The sequence below is a fragment of the Notolepis coatsorum genome (genome assembly GCF_963971535.1).
Source record: "Notolepis coatsorum genome assembly, chromosome: 13".
Classification (NCBI taxonomy): Eukaryota; Metazoa; Chordata; class Actinopteri; order Aulopiformes; family Paralepididae; genus Notolepis; species Notolepis coatsorum.
In genome coordinates this window covers 36513813-36540334 of record NC_140177.1, presented here as the reverse complement: position 1 = coordinate 36540334, position 26522 = coordinate 36513813, and the positions used below count along the sequence as shown (strand labels likewise).

General features: G+C 43.1%; 1 protein-coding gene across 1 annotated transcript; it reads right to left on the bottom strand.

Annotated features, from left to right (window-relative positions):
* Positions 1–677: 677 nt before the first annotated feature.
* On the bottom strand, positions 678–24809 carry urod (uroporphyrinogen decarboxylase). Its single transcript, XM_084327426.1, has 10 exons — positions 24683–24809; positions 18348–18460; positions 16694–16773; positions 11608–11670; positions 11208–11405; positions 7422–7583; positions 7158–7292; positions 6523–6623; positions 4816–4882; positions 678–1328 (listed from the first exon to the last, which is right to left on the bottom strand). The coding sequence occupies exons 1-10, from the start codon at positions 24703–24705 to the stop codon at positions 1161–1163; spliced, it is 1110 nt and encodes a 369-aa protein (XP_084183552.1). The 5' UTR covers positions 24706–24809; the 3' UTR covers positions 678–1160.
* Positions 24810–26522: the final 1713 nt, after the last annotated feature.

Here is a 26522-nt window from a genome sequence, read left to right as displayed (position 1 = left end):
TTTATTTGGTTGTTTGTTTGATGAGTGTTCCCTTACCTCTGTGATGTATGTATCGTCCGTCTCTTTTCCATTTGATTTATTTTGACCCTTTTGTCCTCTCGCCAGGCCGTCATTGTAAATAAGAATTTGTTCTTAATTGACCTGCCTGGTTAAATAAATAGACCTGCCTGGTTAAATAAATATATATATCACACTTCAGGATTCAGATAAAAACTGGCAGAAATTCTCTTTTAAGTGCTACTATTAACAGTGGTACTATTAACAGTGCTACAATTAACATTTACATTTTGTCATTTAGCTGACGCTTTTATCCAAAGTGACTTTTTTTTTTTATCTACTTTTTCTCCCATTTTTCTATTTTTCTCTTATCCCAATTTCGTATCGTCCAATTCTACCCACCCCTGTCTCGAACGCTGTTAGGCCATGCCTCCCACAAGCCGGCTGCAATGTGGACGAAGCCTTACATCACGTGTCCCCTCCGGTACTCGAGGAAGCAGCCGTCGCATCTTTTCACCTGCACAGCGAGATCTCTCAGCGGCGGGGGTCTGCGTGGGAGGGACACGCCGCCCCTGTCGCTTCCCGATTCTGCTGCGCAGGCGCACCAACCGACCTGTAGGAGTCGCTGTCCACAACGTCCGATCCCCACCCACCAGCTTTCCCACCCCTAACACTGCCAATTGTGTTAGTATGAACGACCAGCCAAGCTGATAGCAATGCGGAGAGCTGGGCTCGAACCCAGCGTCTCCTGCATTGGTGGCGAGCGCCTTGCCCACTACACCACCTAGCCGCCCTATCCAAAGTGACTTTTCAAGTTTTGTATGACAAGTAAGCAGGAAGGGCACAACTCAGTACTACTCTATTAACACTTTCCGTGCCGGCCTCCGTTTCCTATTTACCCCCTTGAATGCCGCCACCCAATTCAATGATAGAGCTCTCATATTTGCGAACGCATAAACTCTATCTTAAATTAAATATCTCTTTGGAAAACCTGCTTCTCTTACCTCATTGACTTCCACTAGAAATGCTAATGAGTGGGGTTGGATCATTTGTGTTTAGTTGTGTTGGTGGATCATTTGTGTTTAGTTGTGTTGGTGGTTAATCAGTGTTTAGTTGTGGGGTTGGTTCATCAGTGTTTAGTTGTGGGGTTGGTTCATCAGTGTTTAGTTGTGGGGTTGGTTCATCCTTGCAGAGTGTGTGTGAACGGCCTCCACAAAGGCTCCCACGTTGTCAGGGTCCATGTCGGGGTACAGGCCGTGACCCAGGTTAGCAATGTAGCCTCTGGTGCCAAAACCCTCCAGCATCCTACGCACTATGTCTGAGATACGCTCCTGGAGAGAGAAGGGGGGGGGGGGGGGGGGAAAGAGTATGAAATTAATAATAATAATAACTAGGGCTGTCAGTTTATCGCGTTAATTAGATTAATTAATTACACAGCAAATTATCGCGTTATGAAAATTAACTCAAAATTAATAAAAAAAAATATTATATATTTCTTTTATAATCTCATTCATTCCATAAGAACGTAGAATAAACATTTACAAACTTTTTTTTAATATGGCCCATTTGCATGTTCTTGGTATCTGATTCTAGAGACATCTATGGATCTCAGGGAATGTATTCCCAGTGTTAGAAATACTGTGTCTGTTATTAGGCTTGAGTAAATTGTAATGAACCAAATGAGAATATCAATAAATTTTTTTTTTTTTACTGTGAATAACACCATGCTAAAATTGACCAGACCTGAAAAATCTAAGCAAATGAATAAAGGGAAGATGATTAAACAGAAGGTTTTGTAGATACAGTACTGAATTCTGCCAAACCCGACACATGCAATTTGAAATATGATTATAGAATATAAAATATCAGGCCTAAAATGGTTATGCGATTAAAATGTGATTAATTAGATTAATTAATTACAAATCCTGTGATTAATTAGAAGAAAAAAAAAATTATCGCCCGACAGCACTAATAATAACTTTATTGGTATAGCACTTTTCATACAGAGGTTGCAGTTCAAAGTGCTTCACAACAGTAAAAAATACAGGCATAAGCGAGCATAAAAAATTAAATACAAAGAGAGGTAGCAAGGTAAGGCACAGTTCTTCAGTAATACAAATAATAAAATAGAATAGATTAGATAGAGTAAAAAAGTGTGGTTTGATTCAGTTTAAAATAGGCTAAAAATAATCAAATAGAACAGACAGTAAAAAAGTGTGATAAGATTGTTCAATAAAAAATATATAACAACAGAGCAGTGTATCGCTCTTAGTACTTTGAGTTTCTTTACAAAGTTCTAACATACAACAGAGCAGTCCATCGCTCTTACATACAACAGAGCAGTCCATCGCTCTAACATACAACAGAGCAGTCCATCGCTCTAACATACAACAGAGCAGTCCATCGCTCTAACATACAACAAAGCAGTCCATCGCTCTAACATACAACAGAGTCCATCGCTCTTACATACAACAGAGCAGTCCATCGCTCTTACATACAACAGAGCAGTCCATCGCTCTAACATACAGAGCAGTCCATCGCTCTAACATACAACAAAGCAGTCCATCGCTCTAACATACAACAGAGCAGTCCATCGCTCTAACATACAACAGAGCAGTCCATCACTCTAACATACAACAGAGCAGTCCGTCGCTCTAACATACGACAGAGCAGTCCGTCGCTCTAACATACGACAGAGCAGTCCGTCGCTCTAACATACAACAGAGCAGTCCATCGCTCTAACATACAACAGAGCAGTCCATCGCTCTAACATACAACAGAGCAGTCCGTCGCTCTAACATACAACAGAGCAGTCCATCGCTCTTAACACTTTGAGTTTCTTTACAAAGTATAGTTCTAAATTACCTTATAGAACAACAGAGCAGTGTGTCGCTCACAACAACAGAGCATCGCTCTAACATCGCTCTACAAAGTTCAGTTTTGAATTACAACAGAGCAGTGCTCTTAAAATGACAGTGCATAGGAGGTAGTGAGATATAATTAGCATAGAACCGACATATGAATTTGATTGGAAGTGTATGAAAGTAGGTAGGGTAAGAATAGTGCAGGTAAAGTACAATTTGTCAGGATATCCCTGATGTTTCATTGACAAATTGACAATACGAAGCAACCAATCCAAAATCAAAGTAATAAAACTTTGTATAGTAAATACTGTCAAATACCAGACACGGTAGTGGAAGCTTCAATTATATTGTGCTAAGCTAGCCGGTCCATATCCGCTTCCATTCATTTGTGCTAAGCTAGGCTAAACTAGGCTAGCTGGTCCATATCAGCTTCCATTAATTTGTGCTAAGCTAGGCTAGCTGGACCATATCCACTTCCATTCATTTGTGCTAAGCTAGGCTAGCTTGCAGCTGGATAGTTTTCTACTGAAATTGGTATCCATCTTCTTGTCAGACTCTGGAGAAGACGGTAAGAGCATTTCCCATAATGTTGGTGTGTTCCTTTAAAAAGGAGAGACTTGTTCGTATATTGTTTACCAATTGAATCCGAGCTGTACAGTAGAGTTCCTCAGACAAATAATCATATAACAGAGGAACAATGTTTTCAAACTGTATTACCTAAAGATGGTACATTGTGTTCATTCATAGTAAAATATAGTAGAGGTTGAGTACTTTCTTGTGATACTGGGTTCCTCCAGTTTGCTCTGAACTAGGAAGAAAATGCTTTTTCCTTTGATGCTTCCAACACCTGGAATGTCCTCCGACTGACTCTGAAGCTGAAGGTTCTTCCTTCTCTTGCTGCATTTAAAAAAAGGTATGATCTCTGACCACCGTGTCGACTTGTAACCGTCTTAGCTGATATTATATTGTTAATTCTTATTTATTGTGCCTATATGTATGAAATTGATGATAAACTGTCTTGTTTTCTAAGCTTGTCGTTGCTGTAAATGAGTGTAAAACCTCAGTGTCTCACGAGTTGAAATTAAGGTTTGAAATGAAACATCACACTCCCAAGTGATTTGGGTTGAGTTTACAACTGCAAATATATGGGCTGATTTAAATACATGGGCTGGTTTAAAAACAGTTATATGGATCTTCAGTGTGAGGGTTGAATTAAAGAAATAACTATACTGTATACTATTAACTATTATTTATACCCACCTACTGCTTTCACTGTCTACAAAATGCTCTACACTGTAATTACAACTGCCTACTTACCTACCTACCTTGTACTATAGTCTACTCATATACTCTGTATGATAGCATGTACAATAGTGCTGTACATACTGTATATATATACATTTATATATTTACCACATTATATATATCCATATCTGTCTGAATATACCTGCATACAATCCTATATACCTGCATATAACCCATATAACTCTGTATGACAGCATGTACAATAATGCTGTATATAACATATATGTATTTATTCTTACCATATATACATGTACCCATCCGTCAGTACATACCTGCATATAATATCTACTGTATCTGTATATATCCCTTACTAGTTACGTTGCTGGTCAGTATGACTTACTACCATAGTGTCTTTATACCTGTATCACTGTACATATTAATACTACAACTCTGTACATACATCTGATAAGCACTATTACTCAGTAGTACAAATGCATATATTGTACAATGTATACCCAGTTTAATCACCTGTACATTGTATATTACATTTGCACTCTGGTTGGATGCCAAACTTCTTTTCGTTATACTGTACTTGTGCTGCATGACGACAATATATTTTTATCGAATCTACTCTAATCTAATGTCAACTCCTGCACACATATTGTAAAAGCGCCATGTGCTTGTATGTAGCCTCTCCAGGCCTGGTTACCTTGGGGGCGTAGAGAGCGCATGGGTCCATGTTTCCCTGGAGACTGACCTTCCCTCCTACGCGCTCCCTGCAAACACACATCATTAACACACGGTCAGGTATCTGATGACCAGACAGAACACCCTGCGCGTTGGTTACATCCGTGTTTCGCTCCAGGGCTCCAGCTGACTCACAGGCTCGGTAATAGTTAACCAGCTTCTGAGAAACCAGAGGCAAACAGTCTTGCGGCACATTCAGATCAGACCACCAGAGAGGCCGCTGGTGACTAAAGACTGGTGTGAAGACTGGTGCGTTTGGTGTTTAGACTGGTGTGGTTGGTGTTTAGACTGGTGTGGTTGGTGTTTAGATTAGTGTGTTTGGTGTTTAGACTGGTGTGTTTGGTGTGAAGACTGGTGTGTTTGGTGTTTAGACTGGTGTTTAGACTGGTGTGGTTGGTGTTTAGACTGGTGTGTTTGGTGTTTAGACTGGTGTGTTTGGTGTTTAGACTGGTGTGTTTGGTGGTGTGTTTGGTGTTTAGACTGGTGTGTTTGGTGTTTAGACTGGTGTGTTTGGTGTTTAGACTGGTGTGTTTGGTGTTTAGACTGGTGTGTTTGGTGTTTAGACTGGCGTGTTTGGTGGTGTGTTTGGTGTTTAGACTGGCGTGTTTGGTGGTGTGTTTGGTGTTTAGACTGGTGTGTTTGGTGTTTAGACTGGTGTGTTTGGTGTTTAGACTGGTGTGTTTGGTGTTTAGACTGGTGTGTTTGGTGTGAAGACTGGTGTGTTTGGTGTGAAGACTGGTGTGTTTGGTGTGAAGACTGGTGTGTTTGGTGTGAAGACTGGTGCGTTTGGTGTTTAGACTGGTGTGTTTGGTGTGAAGACTGGTGTGTTTGGTGTGAAGACTGGTGTGTTTGGTGTGAAGACTGGTGTGTTTGGTGTTTAGACTGGTGTGAAGACTGGTGTGTTTGGTGTTTAGACTGGTGTGGTGTTGGTCCCTCATGTCACTGTGTTGCTGGCCTGACTCTGGGACGATTCACCTGCCAGCGGAGCAACACAGCAAAGAATCTTCTTCTGTTGGTATTCACACTTTTGAGTTGCTTGGTGGATTGGATCAGCTTGGGTGTGCTGTGCACGCCAGAGTGACCAACACCTCCACCATGTTGGCTGACTTGTGGCAAATCCTGGTTGAGGAATGGGATGCCATCCCACAGCAGTGTGTGACCAGGCTGGTGACCAGCATCCCACAGCAGTGTGTGAGCAGGCTGGTGACCAGCATGATGAGGAGGTGCCAAGCTGTTCGTATGGATCTTCCACACGCTACTGAGGTCCCCGACAGTGTACAATGAATAAAGTGTAAAAATGGGCAATATGTGTTTTTCCCCCCCTTATTACTGTGGGAGAGTGCACTCATCCAATCCACCAAGCAACTCAAAAACGAGAGTGAATACCAACAGAAGAATATTGCAGCACAATATATATGGCAATTGTTTTTGGGCCGCTACCCACACGGTTAGCGGTGTTGCTCATTCCACGAACGCATGCTCCTTACAAGTTGTAACTTGTTGTAAAGGTGACTAATAATCAGGCTTTCCAATGATAATAATCAGGCTTTCCAACGATATGAAATACAATTGGTATTATTAAAGAGGAGGAATAATCGACCAAAATAACGTTAATAAATAATAATATAATAAATAAATAACGATATATATATATGTGTGTGTGTGTTACCGTGCTGAGCGGGGGTCAATAGTCCAGTCCAATCCCACCACATCATAGTAAGACTGAGACAGGTCCTCTACACCATAGTGGGCATCCTTAGCAAACACAATCTGACACACACACACACACACAGAGAGAGAGAGACAGAGACAGAGCGAGAGACACACACACACACACACAAAGAGACACACACACTCTTTGAATGCAACTTCTACACCCCTCAACTCAACGTGAGCCATCTTCTAGTAGTATGGCTCCATCTGCTGGTCAGATGTCAAACAGCAAAATCTTTCTTAAAAGTACAATAACTTTTATAACTGGTAAGTAGTCTGAGCATTTCTCAGTGAGTGAGTGAGTGAGTGAGTCAATATGCACATGTGTGTGTGTGTGTGTGTGTGTGTGTGTGTGTGTGTGTGTGTGTGTGTGTGTGTGTGTGTGTGTGTGTGTGTGTGAATGTATGGGTGTGTGTGGTGTGTGTATGTATGGGTGTGTATGAGTGTGTGTATGTATATGTGTGTGTGTATGTATGAGTGTGTGTGTGTGTGTGTGTGTATGTACGAGTGTGTGTATGTGTGTGCGTCCGTATTTCTGTGTCTTTCTGTGTGTGTATGTATGAGTGTCTGTGTGTCTGTGTGTGGTCTCACCATAGGAACATCCTGGCCCGTCTCTTTGAGCTTGTCTTTAACCCTGCGAGCGATGTCTCTGAGGTAGGGCAGGGAGAAGTCCTTAAACTCTACTGGTCCCAGACAGCCTGCATGAGACTCAAATACCTGCAGCGCCTGGAGAGAGAGAGAGAGAGAGACTATCTTCCATCTCTCATCTGTGCCAAAGCAGATACATTAACTATCATCATAAATCACCTACAGAGTCAAACGAGAACTCATTCTCCCAGGATGCCCCTCTCTCACCTGTGCTCCAGCAGCGACCTGACCCAGCAGGTACTCTACGATGACATCAGTCAGCATCTTCAGTAGCATGTGGCTGGCCTCTGGGTGGCGGTATAACCAACGCTTCGCCTTAGAATGAGTGGTGGAGCCCCCACCCTCTATCATATAGGACATCAGAGTCCACTGGAGAGAGAAAGAGAGACAGAGAGACACAGAGAGAAAGATGGAGTAATAGAGAGCGGGATGGAGAAAGAGGGGGATGGATGGGATTAGAGAAGGGCAGATAGAGAGAGTGACTGCGAGACAGAGAGACACACAGGAAAAAGAGAGGGAGGATGGCTTGAGCAAGACCCTGTCCTGACCTCTCTGATTAAAGGTGTGTGTGGGTGACCAGGAGTTATGATCAGGAGTTATGATGACTGTGTGACGAGGAGATATGATGACTGTGTGTAACCAGGAGATATGACTGTGACCAGGAGGCGTGTATATTTTCCCTAACGGAGTTGCACTTCCGCGTTCGGTTTGTGCGATCCGATTGGCCAGCAGGCTGTTACCCTAACCCTAACCAACTAACCCTAACCAACTAACCTTAACCCTAACCTTAACCAACTAACCCTAACCTTAACCAACTTCGAAAGAGAGCGACTTCGAAAGAGTCGCCAAGCTTAACCAGTTTGTTAGGAGTAACGCGATTGGCGCTGAAAAAAACGCCAGTGACCAATCAGATCGCGCAAACCGAACGCGGAAGTGCAACTCCGTTAGGGGAAATATACACGTGACCAGGAGATATGATGACTGTGTGTAACCAGGATATATGACTGTGTAACCAGGATATATGACTGTGTGTAACCAGGAGATATGACTGTGTGTAACTAGGAGTTATGATGAAGGTGTGTAACCAGGAGTTATGATGACTGTGTGTAACCAGGAGTTATGATGAAGGTGTGTAACCAGAGTTATGACTGTGTGTGACCAGGAGTTATGATGAAGGTGTGTAACCAGAGTTATGACTGTGTGTGACCAGGAGTTATGATGAAGGTGTGTAACCAGAGTTATGACTGTGTGTAACCAGGAGTTATGACTGTGTGTGACCAGGAGTTATGATGAAGGTGTGTAACCAGAGTTATGACTGTGTGTGACCAGGAGTTATGATGAAGGTGTGTAACCAGGAGTTATGATGACTGTGTGTAACCAGGAGATATGACTGTGTGTGACCAGGAGTTATGATGACTGTGTGTAACCAGGAGATATGATGACTGTGTGTAACCAGGAGTTATGACTGTGTGTAACCAGGAGTTATGATGACTGTGTGTAACCAGGAGATATGACTGTGTGTAACCAGGAGTTATGATGACTGTGTGTAACCAGGAGTTATGATGACTGTGTGTAACCAGGAGCTATGACTGTGTGTGACCAGGAGTTATGACTGTGTGTGTGTGACCAGGAGTTATGATGACTGTGTGTGACCAGGAGATATGACTGTGTGTAACCAGGAGTTATGATGACTGTGTGTGACCAGGAGATATGACTGTGTGTGACCAGGAGTTATGATGACTGTGTGTTTTACAATAGGTTTGATACAGTGGCCCTGGCTAGTCTGTGTGTGTCCCCCCCCCCCCCCCCCACGGGATACAGGTATACAATGAAATGCGGGTGGTCTTGCCCGCAACGATGTGCAATACAGTGGTACAACATAATAGAATAAAAAAATAAATAAAAAAAAAACATTGTGCAGTAAACAGGTAACATGGAGTGACATCTCGGTATCTGTACATAGTTATTTACAGAGCATATGGGACATGCTAGTTAGCTTTGGTAGTGCAATACACTGTTCCTGTTATTCTAATTTAAAGTGTCCTTTCCTTTTGGCCATAAGTGTGCGTGTGTGCGACATGAGTGTGTGCCCGCTCATGTTAAAGTGTTAAGTGGCTGCTCGTGTGTGAGCGTGCACAGCGTGTGTGTCGTGTGTGTGTTCATGTGTGCTTGTGTGTGGATAGTTCAATGTTCTGAGCACTCAATGTTCATTGTTCAGGGCTCTGATGGCCTGGGGGAAGAAGCTGAGCCTAAGCCGCTCCGTCCTAGTAGCTGGGGTTCGCAGGCGTCTGCCTGACCTCAGCAGCTGGAACAGGCTGTTATTGGGGTGGTGAGGGTCTTTCATTATCCTGCAGGCTCTGGATTTGCACCTCTTGTTGTATAGAACCTGCAGGGGGGGTAGTGCAATACCCGTGGTACGCTCGGCTGAGCGCACCACTCTCTGTAGGGCCTTCTTGTCCTGTGCCGTGCTGTTTCCATACCAGGCAGTGATGTTTCCGGTCAGGATGCTCTCTACAGCTCCTGAGTAGAAGGACTGGAGTATCTTCCCCGATACTCTGAACTTCCTTAACTGTCTCAGGTGGTAGAGGCGCTGTTTCGCCTTCTTTACTACTGTGTCTATGTGTGTTGACCATGTCAGGTCCTCTGCGATGTGGACCCCCAGGTACTTAACAAGCCGGGGAGCACTGTGAGTCATGTTCTTTGACTTCTCCAGTGCTTTTGATACCATAAGGCCTGGGCTGCTGGGTGAGAAGTTGGAGGCGATGCAGGTAGAGGCCCCCCTGGTGTCCTGGGTTGTTGACTATCTGACGGGCAGACCACAGTGCGTGCGCCTACGGAGCTGTGTGTCAGACAGACTGGTCAGCAACACGGGGCCCCGCAGGGGACAGTCCTCTCTCCCTTCCTCTTCACCGTCTACACCAACGGCTTCCACTATCGGTCAGAGTCCTGCCACCTTCAGAAGTTTTCTGATGACTCTGCGATAGTGGGATGTATAAAGGACGGTGACGAGAGGGAATACCGGGAACTGGTAGTGGACTTCGTCACATGGTGCGATAAAAACCACCTGCAGCTAAATGTGGCGAAGACCAGGGAACTGGTGGTGGAGCTGGGGAGGAGGAGTGCACCTGTGAACCCCGTTTCCATCAGGGGAGTCGATGTGGACATGGTTGAGGAGTACAAATACCTTGGTGTGCACATCGACAACAAACTCGGGTCAAAACATGCAGAGGCCCTCTACAAGAAGAGCCAAAGCCGACTCTACTTCCTCAGAAGGCTGAGATCCTTCAATGTCTGTACACGGATGTTGAGGATGTTCTATGAGTCGGTGGTGGCAGGTGCCTTCTTGTACGCTGTGACCTGCTGGGGCAGCGGACTGAGAGCAAGGGACACAAACAGGCTGGAAAAGCTGGTCAGGAAGGCCAGTAGCGTAGTTGGGTTGGAGCTGGACTCCCTAGCGAGGGTGGCGGAGAGGAGGAGCCTTGCTAAGCTCCAGGCCATCAGGGAAAACCCCTCCCACCCACTATACACTGACTTGGCTGACAGGAGGAGCATGTTCAGTGCTCACACTTCCTAAATGCAGCACTGAACGGCACAGGAAGTCCTTCATTCCAACAGCCATCAGACTATACAATGAATCACTGTGCCTCACTGCATCACTGAGCACAGAGTGACGGTTACCATCTTCCTGGACTCTTACTTTGAAACAGCACTGTGAAATATTACACGTACTGCAGACCTCAGTATATTTTTACTGTATATTTTATTCCATTTTTATTTTATTTTATTTTATTCTATTCTTAGGCTATTTGATTGTTTGTTATTCTTATTCGTGACCTGTTCTGTCTAAATGTTTATTTTTGAGCGATTTGCAGTGTCAAATTTCCCTCAGGATAATAAAAGTATTTCTATTCTATTCAGGAGTTATGATAACTGTGTGTGACCAGGAGTTATGATGACTGTGTGTGACCAGGAGAGGTAAACAGGAAGTCTTACTGGGGCTCCGGTGAAGCCGATCAAAGGCACCTTGCCCTCGATCTTGTGTCTGGTCAGGGTGATGGCCTGGAACACGTAGCCCAGCTCCTTGGACACGTCCACTTTGGACTGAAGACGCTGGAGGTCCTCTGGCTCCTTCAGAGGCTCCGGGAACGTGGGACCTTTACCTGCTACCATCTGGACATCCATACCCATGGCCTGGGAGAGAGAGAGAGAGAGAGAGAGGGGGAGAGAGACAGCGAGAGAGTCGACTTTATAGAGGAAAGAACACCCTGGCAATAATGTGTCATAATGACATCACCAGACACTCCTGAAGACAGAGGACATGGAGATGGTGATGACATCACCAGACACTCCTGAAGACAGAGGACATGTCTTCTACTGAGACTGCTGGACTGACCTGTGGGACGACCAGGATGTCTGAGAAGATGATGGCAGCGTCAAACGGAAAGCGCCTCAGCGGCTGAGAGAGAAGACAAGGACAACTTATGGTTTGTACCCGAGTAAGTCTACCCCTACAGAGACCTGGGCCCTCATTTATCAACGTGACTTACGCACAGATATGTGCGTAACCCGTGCGTACGATCATTTCTAAGCAAAGTGTGGGATTTATCAATTTGAACTTGTGCTTGACTTTGTGCGTATATTTAAGCACAGGTCGGACCATGCGTAGTTGACGCCGGTGGTAGAATATATTATTACAACAAGGAAATAAGCACTGACTGCGCTCCGCGTAACTCAACTCGTTATTATTTTGCGCATATATTGCAGAAATACGGGAACGTTTTGATTATATTTAAAAGGCTTTGCCATTGTTAAACGTAATAAGTGGAACCCCGAAGCTGTAAGCAGAATACAAGTCATATGAACACCCACGATATAGTGTTCTTCACCCTTCCTATAAGAAAGAATAAAAAACGCATTGCAACGAGAATAGACTGAGGTTATTTGTTGAGTGTATGTGTAGACAAAACCCTTGCAATAAATGTGTCTTAAATGAATGAAAAGCATACATGCTCTGGACACAGAGCATATATCGTGTGGGTGATATCATGACTTGTATTCTGCTTACAGAAGTTCACTTATTTAGTTTTACAATGTCAAAGCCTAAATCAAAACGTTCCCGTATTTCTGCAATCTATGCGCAAAATAATAACGAGTTGAATTCTAACAAAGAACGTATTACATGCTGGTAGGCTGATAGAGTAAACTATGATATGAATATGAATATGATATGATATAAAGGTATACTGGTCCGTCCGCGAGGATATCGAGGACTCGGATAGCCATTTGAGAATATAGGCTAAAGCGACGGCCTATACTATAGCCTATACATATTATTTAATGTTTTCATAAGCGTAAAGATACAACAGCTAGATTAATGATCAAGTTAGTTTACTGTATGCAGGCTTCGCAGGGCTGTGTGTTATATGCGCAAATTACTGTTGCATAATGTAGGCTGGCTGCTATTATATGTAATTCATATAGGCTACCCAATACCAACAACAAAATAGATTGTATCATATGCCTCTACACACATTATATTATACACATCATATTATATCTTGGTTCGGCAGCGCCTCTGAACAATCTCTCAGTTTGCTCCATCAATAAACAAATCCAGTAATGTGAACGGGATTCTACTCGGTCAATGTACAGATAATCCGCAATGCGCATTTTGGCTGATAATGTGCCGGTGGCCGGAGTCTCATTCAGGCCTAATTGTATTTAATTCAATTGTAATGTTATTACTGGGGTATCTAAAACATCACAATGCAGATCAGGGTTATCCACTGAAGCCATAATGACTCTGACCAGAAGTACCACGGGCTCATGACGAGTGCACATAATAGGCATTGTAGAGCGCAGAGTTGGCCTGCTGAAATTGATTTAATTTCAGTCATTACAGTGCTTAATGTCGGGTCATCTTGTCATTTATTTCTGTCAATGTGCTGGTTCTGTAGCAGGACTGGGTCAGTCAACATACTTGGCTCCCGGCGCACCGAAGATTATACGTTCAATTTGTTGGTTGGACCTCGGTGATCAATCTCGCTCTCAGTGAAGTCTCTCAGAGTTCGCTCGGGTTAGTCCACTTTTCCACATTTCATGGGGGTGTTCCATTACCGTATATGGTTAATCGGGGCGGTTCTGGTATGCAAATACGTGAAAGTGTGCACGAGGTGATATTTATCATGACAGGTGTGCGTAGGACCTGTGTACGCATGTGTGATAAATCCAGTTTTTTTTGTGCGTGCACACATTCTAAATTCTGTGCTTACGTGTGGAAATAGAAGGTTTTCTAAGAAAAATTGATAAATGAGGGCCCTGGTCTAGCCCTAATGATACCTGGGCCCTCATTTATCAACAATGCTTAGAAAGTGTTCTATCTTTGTTCTTAAGCACAGAATTTAGAATGTGTGTACGCACAGAAAAATCTGGATTCATCACACGTGCGTACACGGGTCGTACGCACACTCCGTGTTGATAAATACCATTAGGTTCTACGCTCCACGCTCGTGCACGATTTTAAGTATTTGTATAGCACCCCCATGAAATGCGGAAAAATGGACTAAGCCGAGCGAAGAGTGTTATGGAGAAATACGTGACAGGCTGACAGAGATGTACACGTACGGTGATGTCGGATATGATATCTCCTAAAGACCATATTAACTAATAAAGACCGTGCTGGAATATGACTGCCTTTTTCCGTTTCGTTCCATTAATACCCAGGGATTAAAGTTCTCCTACATTTTTTTCCAAATCGCGACGGATTTTCCGTAAATTTTCTACCTGCATATGATTTGTAGAGGCATACACAATCTATTTTGATGTCGGTATTGGGTAGCCTATATAAACAATAATACGAGAGCATATACAAGAACAATGAATCTCACTGCCATGTATGATGTTGTAGCCTGGCTATACGCCATGTATAGCCTGCCTATGTGATCAATAAAAACGCGAACTTGAATCCCATCATATTTATGAATATGAATATGAATATTTATTTATATGTTGTGTCTGTCCACTATGTTTGTTACTTTGGTATTCCCCCCCTATGTAAAGCGACCTTGGGTCTCTTGAAAGGCGCTATATAAAATGAAGCTATTATTATTATCACGTCTGTGCGCGGAGCTCACAAAAACAAAAAATACTGTCTTTTGACGTTTCAACAGAGGTAATCTATTCTAACCAACAAATTGAAGTAGAAAGCATTTCGTTGTGGCCAATCTTATTTGGAAACATGACACAAAATAATAGTATTTCGCTTTTTATTTGAAACAATATTTAATCGCGTTTGGAGGTGGGTGTTCTGCGTCTGCCCCCCGTGCCAAACAAGCAGGCCAACCTCTTGTTCGCGTGTGAGCCCGTTATAATTACACTGTCGCTATTTTACAATGAACTATAATGAATTACGGGTCATACAGAAGTTGAACACGCCAGTGTTGAAACTAATGCACGGAAGCTTATTTCCGCATTGCAGACTGCAATATTAAAATTCTACCAGGTACGCATGCCCTGAGCTGTGCGTAGATATACGCACAAAGTCAAGTTCACGTTCAAATTGATAAGTCCCACACTTTGCTTAGAAACGATCGTACGCACGGGTTACGCACATATCTGTGCTTACGCAACGTTGATAAATGAGGGCCCTGGTCTACTGAGACCTGGTCTACCCCCTAATGAGACCTGGTCTACCCCCTACTGAGACCTGGTCTACCCCCTAATGAGACCTGGTCTACCCCCTAATGAGACCTGGTCTACCCCCTACTGAGACCTGGTCTACCCCCTACAGAGACCTGGTCTACCCCCTACAGAGACCTGGTCTACCCCCTACAGAGACCTGGTCTACCCCCTACTGAGACCTGGTCTACCCCCTACAGAGACCTGGTCTACCCCCTAATGAGACCTGGTCTACCCCCTACAGAGACCTGGTCTACCCCCTACTGAGACCTGGTCTACCCCCTAATGAGACCTGGTCTACCCCCTAATGAGACCTGGTCTACCCTCTACTGAGACCTGGTCTACCCCCTAATGAGACCTGGTCTACCCCCTACAGAGACCTGGTCTACCCCCTACAGAGACCTGGTCTACCCCCTACTGAGACCTGGTCTACCCCCTACAGAGACCTGGTCTACCCCCTAATGAGACCTGGTCTACCCCCTACAGAGACCTGGTCTACCACCTAATGAGACCTGGTCTACCCCCTAATGAGACCTGGTCTACCCCCTAATGAGACCTGGTCTAGCCCCTAATGAGACCTGGTCTACCCCCTACTGAGACCTGGTCTACTCCCTACAGAGACCTGGTCTACCCCCTACAGAGACCTGGTCTACCCCCTAATGAGACCTGGTCTACCCCTAATGAGACCTGGTCTACCCCTAATGAGACCTGGTCTAGCCCCTAATGAGACCTGGTCTACCCCCTACTGAGACCTGGTCTACCCCTAATGAGACCTGGTCTACCCCCTACAGAGACCTGGTCTAGCCCCTAATGAGACCTGGTCTACCCCCTAATGAGACCTGGTCTAGCCCCTAATGAGACCTGGTCTACCCCCTACTGAGACCTGGTCTATCCCCTACAGAGACCTGGTCTACCCCCTACAGAGACCTGGTCTACCCCCTAATGAGACCTGGTCTACTCCCTAATGAGACCTGGTCTACCCCCTAATGAGACCTGGTCTACCCCCTAATGAGACCTGGTCTACCCCCTAATGAGACCTGGTATACCCCCTAATGAGACCTGGTCTACCCCCTAATGAGACCTGGTATACCCCCTAATGAGACCTGGTCTACCCCCTAATGAGACCTGGTCTACCCCCTAATGAGACCTGGTCTACCCCCTAATGAGACCTGGTCTACCCCCTACAGAGACCTGGTCTACCCCCTACAGAGACCTGGTCTACCCCCTAATGAGACCTGGTCTAGCCCTACAGAGACCTGGTCTACCCCCTACAGAGACCTGGTCTACCCCCTACTGAGACCTGGTCTACTGATATGTCTGTCTGTGTCAGGTGTACCTGCAGTCTGTGTCAGGTGTAGCTGCAGTCTGTGTCAGGTGTCAGTCTGTGTCAGGTGTAGCTGCAGTCTGTGTCAGGTGTCAGTCTGTGTCAGGTGTAGCTGCAGTCTGTGTCAGGTGTCAGTCTGTGTCAGGTGTAGCTGCAGTCTGTGTCAGGTGTCAGTCTGTCAGGTGTCAGTCTGTGTCAGGTGTACCTGCAGTCTGTGTCAGGTGTAGCTGCAGTCTGTGTCAGGTGTCAGTCTGTGTCAGGTGTAGCTGCAGTCTGTGTCAGGTGTCAGGTGTCAGTCTGTGTCAGGTGTCAGTCTGTGTCAGTCTGTGTCAGGTGTACCTGCAGTCTGTGTCAGGTGTAGCTGCAGTCTGTGTCAGGTGTCAGTCTGTGTCAGGTGTAGCTGCAGTCTGTGTCAGGTGTCAGTCTGCGTCAGGTGTCAGTCTGTGTCAGGTGTAGCTGCAGTCTGCGTCAGCTGTACCTGCAGGGTGAGTTCACAGCAGGCCTCTGGTGAACGACACGTCTCGAAGAAGTCCTTCCCGGCCCTGAACTCCCGGAACTCTGTGGACGTGTCAATATACAGATTACAGAGACAATGTCCCCAACAACCTATTCATTGACTGTGTTTAATAAAAGTGCCATAGATAACATTTCTAATATTTTAAATAACACTTTTACAAAAGGTGCAGAATAAAAAAAGAGACGTATTGATTAATTAATCCATCATTTAAAAGCTATTATTACAATATGGTGACTCTAGTATGGTGATAATATTGTATTGTGGGCAGGGGTGTAAAAAGTACCCAGGAATTATACTTAAGTGAAAGTATGGGTACCGTCTCAAAATTGTACTCAAAAGTCAGAGTACCTGGCTAAAAACACACTTGAGTAAAAGTCAAAAAGTTTCTACTTGTAAACGTACTTAAGTACTCAAAAGTAAAAACTTTTTTTCTGACTGTCTATTCTTCTAATAGCAGGTGTTTAATCAAAGATCCCTGTGTTCTAGTCTTGCACAAGGACCAATCAGCATGGGGTTTTAAATAATTGGCCCAGCACGCCTGAGAGACACACACACACCTTGGTCAAGGGGGAGGGTCTAGGCCCAATGTGGAGTGACGCTAGCGCTAACTTCCGTACTCTCCGCCAATCAGCGTGCGCCTGCCACAGCGTCTAGTGAGGGGCTCACTCCGCGGTTGCAGCTGGAGGCTACTCGATCTTTCACATGACCCACCAGGATGTTCCACCGGTGTCCCTTTGGGACTTCATGAGGTAAAATCAAGGATAAAGCTTTATATGGAAATTTCCAGAACATGTAAAGTACACGTGACACCTGTGTCACCGTGGGTTCTTATGGGTTAAAAATTTGCACGGTACAGCCTCCGACAGCTGTGTCAGCAAATTAGACAGACGGGCAAAGAATAGACGTCCAGATAGGAGTGGATGAAATCACAGGCAGTACCAGTCTAAAGCTAGTAGAGGAGTTTGCAGAGTCTGGATCAGAAATTAAAACAAAATGTATCATTGTGAATCAATATCAGTGTTTCATCATATCCAGACAGTAAAGAGGGCAATTGTCCTCCCAACGTGATTTAAAAGTAATGGAACGTAGATTTGACAGCCAATGTGGGCGGGTTCATTTTCCATTGATGGGGATTTGATTGGCCGTTTTAAAATAAAGTGCAGCCGCAGGATTAATAACGTTAACGTTAGTTCGGCCAGAGAAACAAATATACTCATTAAAATAGGTGGACCTGCGAGATTTGTACTTTGTAGGTCTGCATTTTAAATGTAAGGAGTAAAAAGTATGTATTTTTTTCTCTGAAATGTAATTGAGTAAAAGTACAAGTATACAAACCTAATAATACTCGAGTAAAGTACAAATTTGCCAAAACAGTACTTAAGTATTGTAACAAAGTACAATTACTCAAGTACTTTACACCCCTTATTGTGGGGCCTCTGTTGATTCCCACTAATTACAAGGATGTGGAAAACTCAAATATTACAGATGTGTCGATGAAATCAACTAAACTAATTTATTCGTTGACAAAAATCCTGTGACTATTAGTCACCTAAGACTTTATTTTAAGTGGTTCACAGTCCTAGAGTTAAAGATCCAAGACGTGGACTCAGCGTACCTGGCAGGTAGCGGCCAGCTTGTCTCATGCACCACACAGGAACATGCGGAGTCTCCTGGCCTCGTGCCGCACGCAGGAACGCATCGTTCTGGAGCTGAGGGAAGTCCTTAGGACTGGAGACAAATATCACATGTTCTTATCAGGTTGTAGAATGTAATAATAAAGGTGATAGTTCTTAACACTTTGAGTGCCAGCAGGGGGCGCACGATCTAGCACTTGAGTGCCAACGCTCTATTCAATGAGAGAGCGAGCACATTTGCGAACGCATAAACTATATCTTAAATTATGACTATGTGTCTAGGGATGGGTACCTTTCACATTTGAACCGATACCGGTACCTGTGAATCGATACCGGTACCCAACGGTACCTTTTTTCGGTACTTTAGTCTCAAGAAATGTAATTTACCTACCTCAGTCGTAAAAAAAAAATCCAAACTTCAAATAACTACAATTTCGACAGTTTTCGGCTTGTCATTGCTCCGACTGCTTTGTTGTTGAATCAAGTCAAATCCTAGGTAAGCATATATTGTGCGTGTGAACGTTGACATGAAAAGAAAAAAGTAAAAAAAAAAATAATAAAAAAAAAAAAAAAAAAAAAAAAAATAGGTTTCTCACTTGATTCGATACTCGGTAGTACCGACGTGTTTCGGTTCGGTACCTCAAAAGTACCGAATTCGGTACCCATCCCTATATGTGTCTAATACGCCCGTCGCTTATCAATGACTTGCTTCCAGTCAACATTGTCGAAACGGATTGTTTTTTAATTGGTACATTTCCATTTTATACCATTTTGAAAAACGCTATTTTTTTTTTATTTCCAGAAAGAAAGTGATTCTGTAGGAATCGCCCTTTACTGGAATACACAAAAAACTGTAATTTTTCGGCCTATTTATGAATCGTTTTCAAATAAACGCTAGATTATCGATAGTATATGTGTACTTATGCACGCTAGATAAGCGGGCTGAAAAATCGATTCTTATTTCCTGATCAGCACACACACACACACATACGGGACACGTTGATATCTGTGAAAAAAGCTCTGATTATCCCAAGACTGGTAAAATAGATTCCTTACCTCAGATCAGATGTTCTCCAAAAAGATGATTCCAATTCCTGCTCGCCATTTCAAATATCGATAGCGTTTATTGATCCAACGCTGGGTACTGGAAACACATATTCGACGCTGTTCTGAGGGTCGGCGAAGACTGCAATCGGCTCGGATTACATGCCTGACAAGTAAAATGTGGATTCCGGACTTTCTTTTCCATGCGTTTTCATTCAATCCAACCCAAAGGGTGCATTACCATTCGGGAGACGATAGGGGGCGGTATTTTCCCTGTTCGAGCTCAGAGAGAGTCCCAGTGGTAACGTGAGGCTAGATTGATGAAAAATCGCTAATAAAAAAAATAACAATTAATAACAAGATTTCTCGTCGTTGGCACTCAAAGTGTTAAGGGATGCACCAATACCAGGGGTGTAAAAAGTACCCAGAAATTATACTTAAGTGAAAATATGGGTACCGTCTCAAAATCTGACTCAAGTCAAAGTCAAAGTATCTGGCTAAAAACACACTTCAAAAGTCCAAAAGTAAAAAAAAGTCCTAGTTTTAAATGTACTTAAGTACTAAAAAGTTAAAGTTAAAAAAATATTGGAAAGGGATAGACCAGGGGTCTCAAACTCATTCAATCATCGGCCAAGTTTTTATTTTAACTACACATTGCACCAGGTGAGTTAGTTGAAGAGGTGAGCCAATTAGTGAAATCATCAGCTGGTGTTTAGGCAAGGCTGGAATGAAACCAATCATACACTCTGCCCACAATGGAATGTGTTCTGCAATAGACAATGATGAAATGAAAGAACAGGACACTTTTTTTGCATTAAAATTATTTAATGCACTTCTCCATTGAAGGTAAACCAACATGGACGGCATTCACATCACAGCATGAATAATATCACAATATTAAAGACCGAATACTGTAGTATCCTGAATAATATGACAATATTAAAAAAAGAATGGTGTATCCTGAATAATATCACAATATTAACCACAGCATATTGGATTATCCTGAATAATATCACAATATTAAAGGCAGAATACTGGAGTACCCTGAATAATATCACAATATTAACCACAGCATACTGGATTATCCTGAATAATATCACAATATTAAAGGCAGAATACTGGAGTATACCCTGAATAATATCACAATATTAAAGACAGAATACTGGAGTATACCCTGAATAATATCACAATATTAACCACAGCATAATGCAGATTTTGTACTCCAAGTGAATGTCGTTTAAGGCACTGGCCAAAACATTGAAAGTATGGGAGCCCTTCAGTCTTCTGCAGCAGAACGCCTTTCAAAGCTTTCAGTGTCGATCCAGTGAGCGGTTACCCCAATGAAACTACTTCGTCGGGCTGTCCAGCAATCTGTTGTTGTCGCGATCCATTCAACTTCACTCATAGCAGCAGTGACTTTCTCTTTCATGGTTTGAGCAGCTTTGCTGATCTTCGAGCGGACAGTGGGCCTCGTAATGACGTTAGTGCTTGGTCGCAAACCATTTATCATGTTTTTGAATGATGGCAACTCAACAACACTATAAGGTTGGAGTCCTTGAACTATGTATTTTTTATGTAGATAGGGCCATGGATGCTCGTCTTGTCCATCGCCGACCGTTTCGTCCTCTTCATCACTCATTGTGGCCATCTTCTATGGCTTGTCACTCTGACTCTATTCTTCTGATAGCAGGTGTTTAATCAAAGATCCCCGCGTTCTAGTCTTGCACAAGGACCAATCAGCATGGGTATGGGCGGGTTCATTTTCCATTGATGGGGATTTGATTGGCTGTTTACCTGCGGTCGCAGGATTAATAACGTTAACGTTAGTTTGGCCAGATAAACAATTCAAAAATACTAATTAAAATGGTTGGACCTGCAAGATTTGTACTTTGTAGGTCTGCTGCATTTTAAATGTAAGGAGTAAAAAGTATGTTTTTTTTCTCTGAAATGTAATGGAGTAAAAGTACAAAGGATACAAACCTAATAATACTTGAGTAAAGTACAAATTCCCCAAAACAGTACTTAAGTATTGTAACGAAGTAGAATTACTCAAGTACTTTACACCCCTGACCAATACCAATAATGGTATCGGATATTGGTACGATAACAGGCTAAAGTAAAATATTCTATCGGAGAATTTCCCAGATACGATAAGATGTGCCTTTATTGATCCCCTTGGTGAAATTTGAGCATCATAGCAGCATGGGGGAGGGGGGTAGGGGAGCCTGGGAGCGTGTAGCTTTATGCCAAGCAAGCAGTGCAAAAATTTACCGTAGTGGCATGCAGTAATGCGCCTTTCATTTTCGCGGAAATAGGCTGTCTATTGCCATTCTCTTTGACAAACTCTAACCTTAACCAGCTCCTTAACAACGCCTAAACTTAACCGTTCTAACCTTAACCAACTCCGAAACAATGCCTAACCTTAACCTTAACCTTAACCATGCCTAACCTTAACCATAGAAATTATATTGCCATTCTCTTTGACAAACTCTAACCTTAACCAGCTCCTTAACAGCGCCTAAACTTAACCGTTCTAACCTTAACCAACTCCGAAACAATGCCTAACCTTAATCGGCGAAAGAATACACGTTAAAAAAAAATCACGTTAAAAAATATTTTCGATGGGATTCGAACTCGCCAGCAAACAAGCCATAGGATCCACAGCCATGTGTCCTTGCCAATTGAGCTATTTGTTGGATACTGAATAAGGGGCGGTGACTTATATATATTGAGCTCCGCTCGTGTCGCATGCGCGGGCACCTCGCGCGAGCACGCCGGCGCACGCACGCACCTGAGCGAGCACGCCGCCGCCGGTGCACGCACGGTAGCATTTGTCTGAAAAGAAGGGCGCTTTACCGCACTAGCGTGCGGTGACGAATGCGGAAGCATTTTTGCACTGCTTGCTTGGCATTAACGTACAGGCAGCCTGGGATGATAGTTCATTCTTCAAATTTCAAAGTTAAGTTTCAAAGTTGTTGTTACTCTACCTGCACACTAGAGGGCGTAGGCAGTTAATCACAGTGGTAGACACACTAAAGGGACCACAGGTGGAATCAGGGACTTTAGTTTAGTGAAGCCACACAGTTATTCAGCCGTGCTTGTGCCGTTTGGTCATGTAGTAAATGGTAAATGGTGCATTTATATAACACTTTTATCCAAAGCGCTTTACAATTTATGTCTGACATTCACTCACACATTCACACACCAACGGCGAAGGCAACCATGCAAGGTGCCAACCTGCTCAAGGTGGCGACAGTGGCTCAGGAGGTAGCGCGGCCGTCTGGTAATTGGAACGTTCCCGGTTTGATTCTCCGGGGAAGCGTGTCGAAGTGTCCTTGAGCAAGACACTTAATGGCCAATTGCTCCCGATGAACAGGTCGACACCTTGCATGGTTGCCTCTGCTCTGCAGTCAGTGTGTGAGTGAATGGGTAAAAATTAGGAACAAATATTGTAAAGCACTTTGGATAGAAGCTGTTATATAATGCACCATTTATTTACCATTCGAGCTCATCCTCGTTTGTTCTTCGCACCCAGTATTTTGTAGTGTTTTTACCTCTACATGTAAATAAACGGTGAGACGCATACATCATGGGGGACCTCACAAGACACAATCACTAAACACCAGCCTGACCTGAGGACAACATTAGACTGTTCTCGTACCACGTGTTGGAAATGCTTTCAAGTTCCATCAAGTGGCTCTTTCTTGTTGATAGATTGCCACCACACTCTTCATCATTCAATGCCAGTTAGGTCCAGCGGTCTCCATCGTCAGTCCAGCGTGTCTCTAGGCCTACTGTACGTAAGGTGAGTGTCTTATCTTAGAAGTTAGACCTACCCCTCCCTGTCCCTCGCAGGCTGTGTGGATGTCCAGCGTACGAGCTGGAGACGACCAGGCAGTGATAAGTTAGACCTACCCCTCCCTGTCCCTCGCAGGCATTGTGGATGCATCACATTTACATTTAGTCATTTAGCTAAACGCTTTATCCTAAGCGACTTACAAGTTATGTACGACAAGTCAGCAGGAAGGGTACAACTCTTTCAGCTGAGTAACAATGTTCGTCAAACAGTGCTGAAACGTGGGTGCTACAGTATTGAGTGTGCATAGTAGTAAATATATATTAGTATAGTAGGAAGAGTGCATGGTGGGATAGGACAGTAAGAAGGTTAGTAAAAAAAAAAATTAAATAAAATAAAAAAATTTAGATATTGATTGAAGAAGTGTGCTTTTAGTCGACAGCGAACGATTGGTCGGGATTCGGCTGTCCTAACTGTGGTGGGAAGTTAATTCCACCATTGTGGAGCGTACACCCAGCGTACAAGCTGGAGAAGACCAGGCGGAGATAAGTCTATTCTCCTCTTATCTCGTTCTGACAGCAGGGACAACGGTTGGACGAGAAGACCGCTCAGGACACATGTCTCTGCAGGACATGCAGCTCGTCCGTGAAGACTTGCAGTGGAAGACATGTTGAGTAAGTCAACTTCCAACTTTAGAGAATAATACTCTCTCACTGTGGTGATGGCATGCATCATATTCACAGCCTACAGTTATTTGAAGTTGTAGAAAAGCATTTGTTACCCCCTATAAACCATATAACTATATTATAGAGTTACATATCTGACATTTCTACATATGTGTAGATACTATACATATCCCTTACTACTAGTAAGAGATATTACTACTACTACTACTACTACTACTACTACTACGCTGGCCAGAATGCCTTACTGCCATAGTGTCTTTATACCTGTATCACACTGTATATTAATACACAACCCTGCACATACATCCGATTAGCACTATTACTCAGTAGTACTAATTTATATATTTTATACCCAATTTAAATCACCTGTACATTGTATAGCCTATTACTGTTACATTTGGAATCTGGTTGGATCATGCCAAACTTAATTTCGTTTTACTATACTACTTGTGCTGCATGATGACATTTTAATCAAATCTATGTAGGAGATTGGGGCAATAGCTAAGGACCCGTGAAACATTTCATGACTCCATGTGGTTTTACACAGTTATCTGTCTGTTGTTTTTAACTCGAGGTGAATAACCAGACTCTGTGCTAAACGTCTAACTAACACAGCAACTTAACAGCCTGGCTCATACAATTCAACAATACGAGTAACTGGAATTAGCTACGTATTTACAATGAAAGCAATTCAACTAGAAGCAGTTTCGTAAGAGTGGTGTTTTTCCTAAAAGGTTCAGGTTTGACAACTAAGCGTTATCTAGAGAAGCTGTATCTGTGCGATACTTACAGTATTAGGTCGTCTTGGCTCATGGTGGAGAAGATGTTCAGACTGGAACGGTTTCTGGTGTCAAACTGCAACGCTGTTCATTCAAACTCTTGCGCAACAAACTCCAGAGAAACTGTCACAATCGTCCACTGCAGGGCGCGGCCATCTTACACCATCACGTGACCACCCGGAAACTAGCCGGGGCTTCAAAATAAAGGTTCCTCCTTCTTCTTGATTGATTGATTAATTGATTGAAAATTTTATTAACAGATTGCAGAATGGTACAATACAGTACGGTTCAATGCACACAATTGTTAAGGGGATGCAGACCAGATAAAGATTATCGTCTTGTTTACATCAGGGTCCCCCATTTTCAATTCATCATAACATAATGACATACAGATATACAGTACTGTTACATCCAGACATTTATGACATACAAGATATACAAATATTCAGTACTGTTTATTTACAGACAGAGAGAATATATACATTTGAGGGGGAAGAAACTGTACATTGGAGGGGGTTGGGTGGGGGGGGGGTTGGATATTTACCGAGGCCAGTTTCGAATTGCAGCCTCCCGTAGGTGCTCTTTGAGAGCGGTTTTGAAGGTGGGTAGGGATTCACATTATTTTACGGCTGTGGGTAGGGCGTTCCACATTGTTGTGGCATAATTGCGAAACGTGTTTAGTCCCTTGTTTGAGCCGAATCTGGGTTTAACATGATTTGTGGAGCTCCCTCTGGTGTTGTGGTCGTGGTATTCACTGACCTTTGGGAAGTATTTTGACATGTACATGGGTACCTTAGTTGTATAGTGTATCTTGTAGACCAGGCCCATTGCAAGTTGCTGTACTCTCATCTACTCTAAGCCATCCTAGGTTGTCAAAATTGGCAGGGGTGAGGTGGGTTCTAGGAGTAAGGTCAAGCAGGTTTTAGGAGTAAGGTCAAGTAGTAGTCTGACCAGTTTGTTTTGAGATGTTTGTAATCTTGTTTTTAGTGCCTTTGATGTGCTTTGGTACCATGCAAGCATAGTCGTAGCACCCTTGAATGAGTGCTCCTAACAGTACTGTATATCTTGTATGTCATAAATGTCTGGATGTAACAGTACACGTATGTCATAAATGTTATGAATTGAAAATGGAGGACCCTGGGGTTCTGCCACACTTGACCGCCTTTTGTATTATCATACCTATAGCTCCTTTAATTCTCCTATACTCAATTTATACCTACCTACTGCTTTCACAGCCCTACACTGTAATCATAACTACCTACCTCGTACTAGTCTATATAACCCTGTATGATAGCATGTCCAAAAGTGCTATATACCACATATATATTATATTCATATCTTTCTGATATACCTGCATATAATCATTCTATATACACAGTAAATTTCGCAGAGTAAATTTGACTCAAACTGAGTACATTTTACTCTGAGTAAAACTTTACTCATTTTGAGTAAAATGTACTCAGTTTTGAGTCAAATTTACTCAGTTTTGAGTAAAATTTACTCTGTGAAATTTACTGTGTACCTGCATATAACTCTGTATGATTGCATGTACAATAATGCTGTATATATATATATATATATATATATATATATATATATATATATATATATATATATATATATATATATATATATATATATTATTCTTATTGTATACAGTATATATATCCACACGTCTGTACATACCTGCATAATATACAGTAATGCTTTTTTACATATCTGTAGATACTATATCTATATCTGTCCCTTACCTACTCTTACTAGTTAAGCTGCTGGCCAGTATGACTTAGTTACTACCATAGTGTCTTTATACCTGTATCACTGTACACAATACTACAACTCTGTATACAT

Coding starts and splice junctions, on each gene's coding strand:
- urod (XM_084327426.1), bottom strand. CDS start 24,705: ATGAGCCAAGACGACCTAATACT. Junction 16,774..18,347: donor AGCTGGCCGCTACCTGCCAG/GTACGCTGAGTC, acceptor ACACGTCCACAG/AGTTCCGGGAGTTCAGGGCC. Junction 7,293..7,421: donor AGGTCGCTGCTGGAGCACAG/GTGAGAGAGGGG, acceptor CTCTCTCTCCAG/GCGCTGCAGGTATTTGAGTC.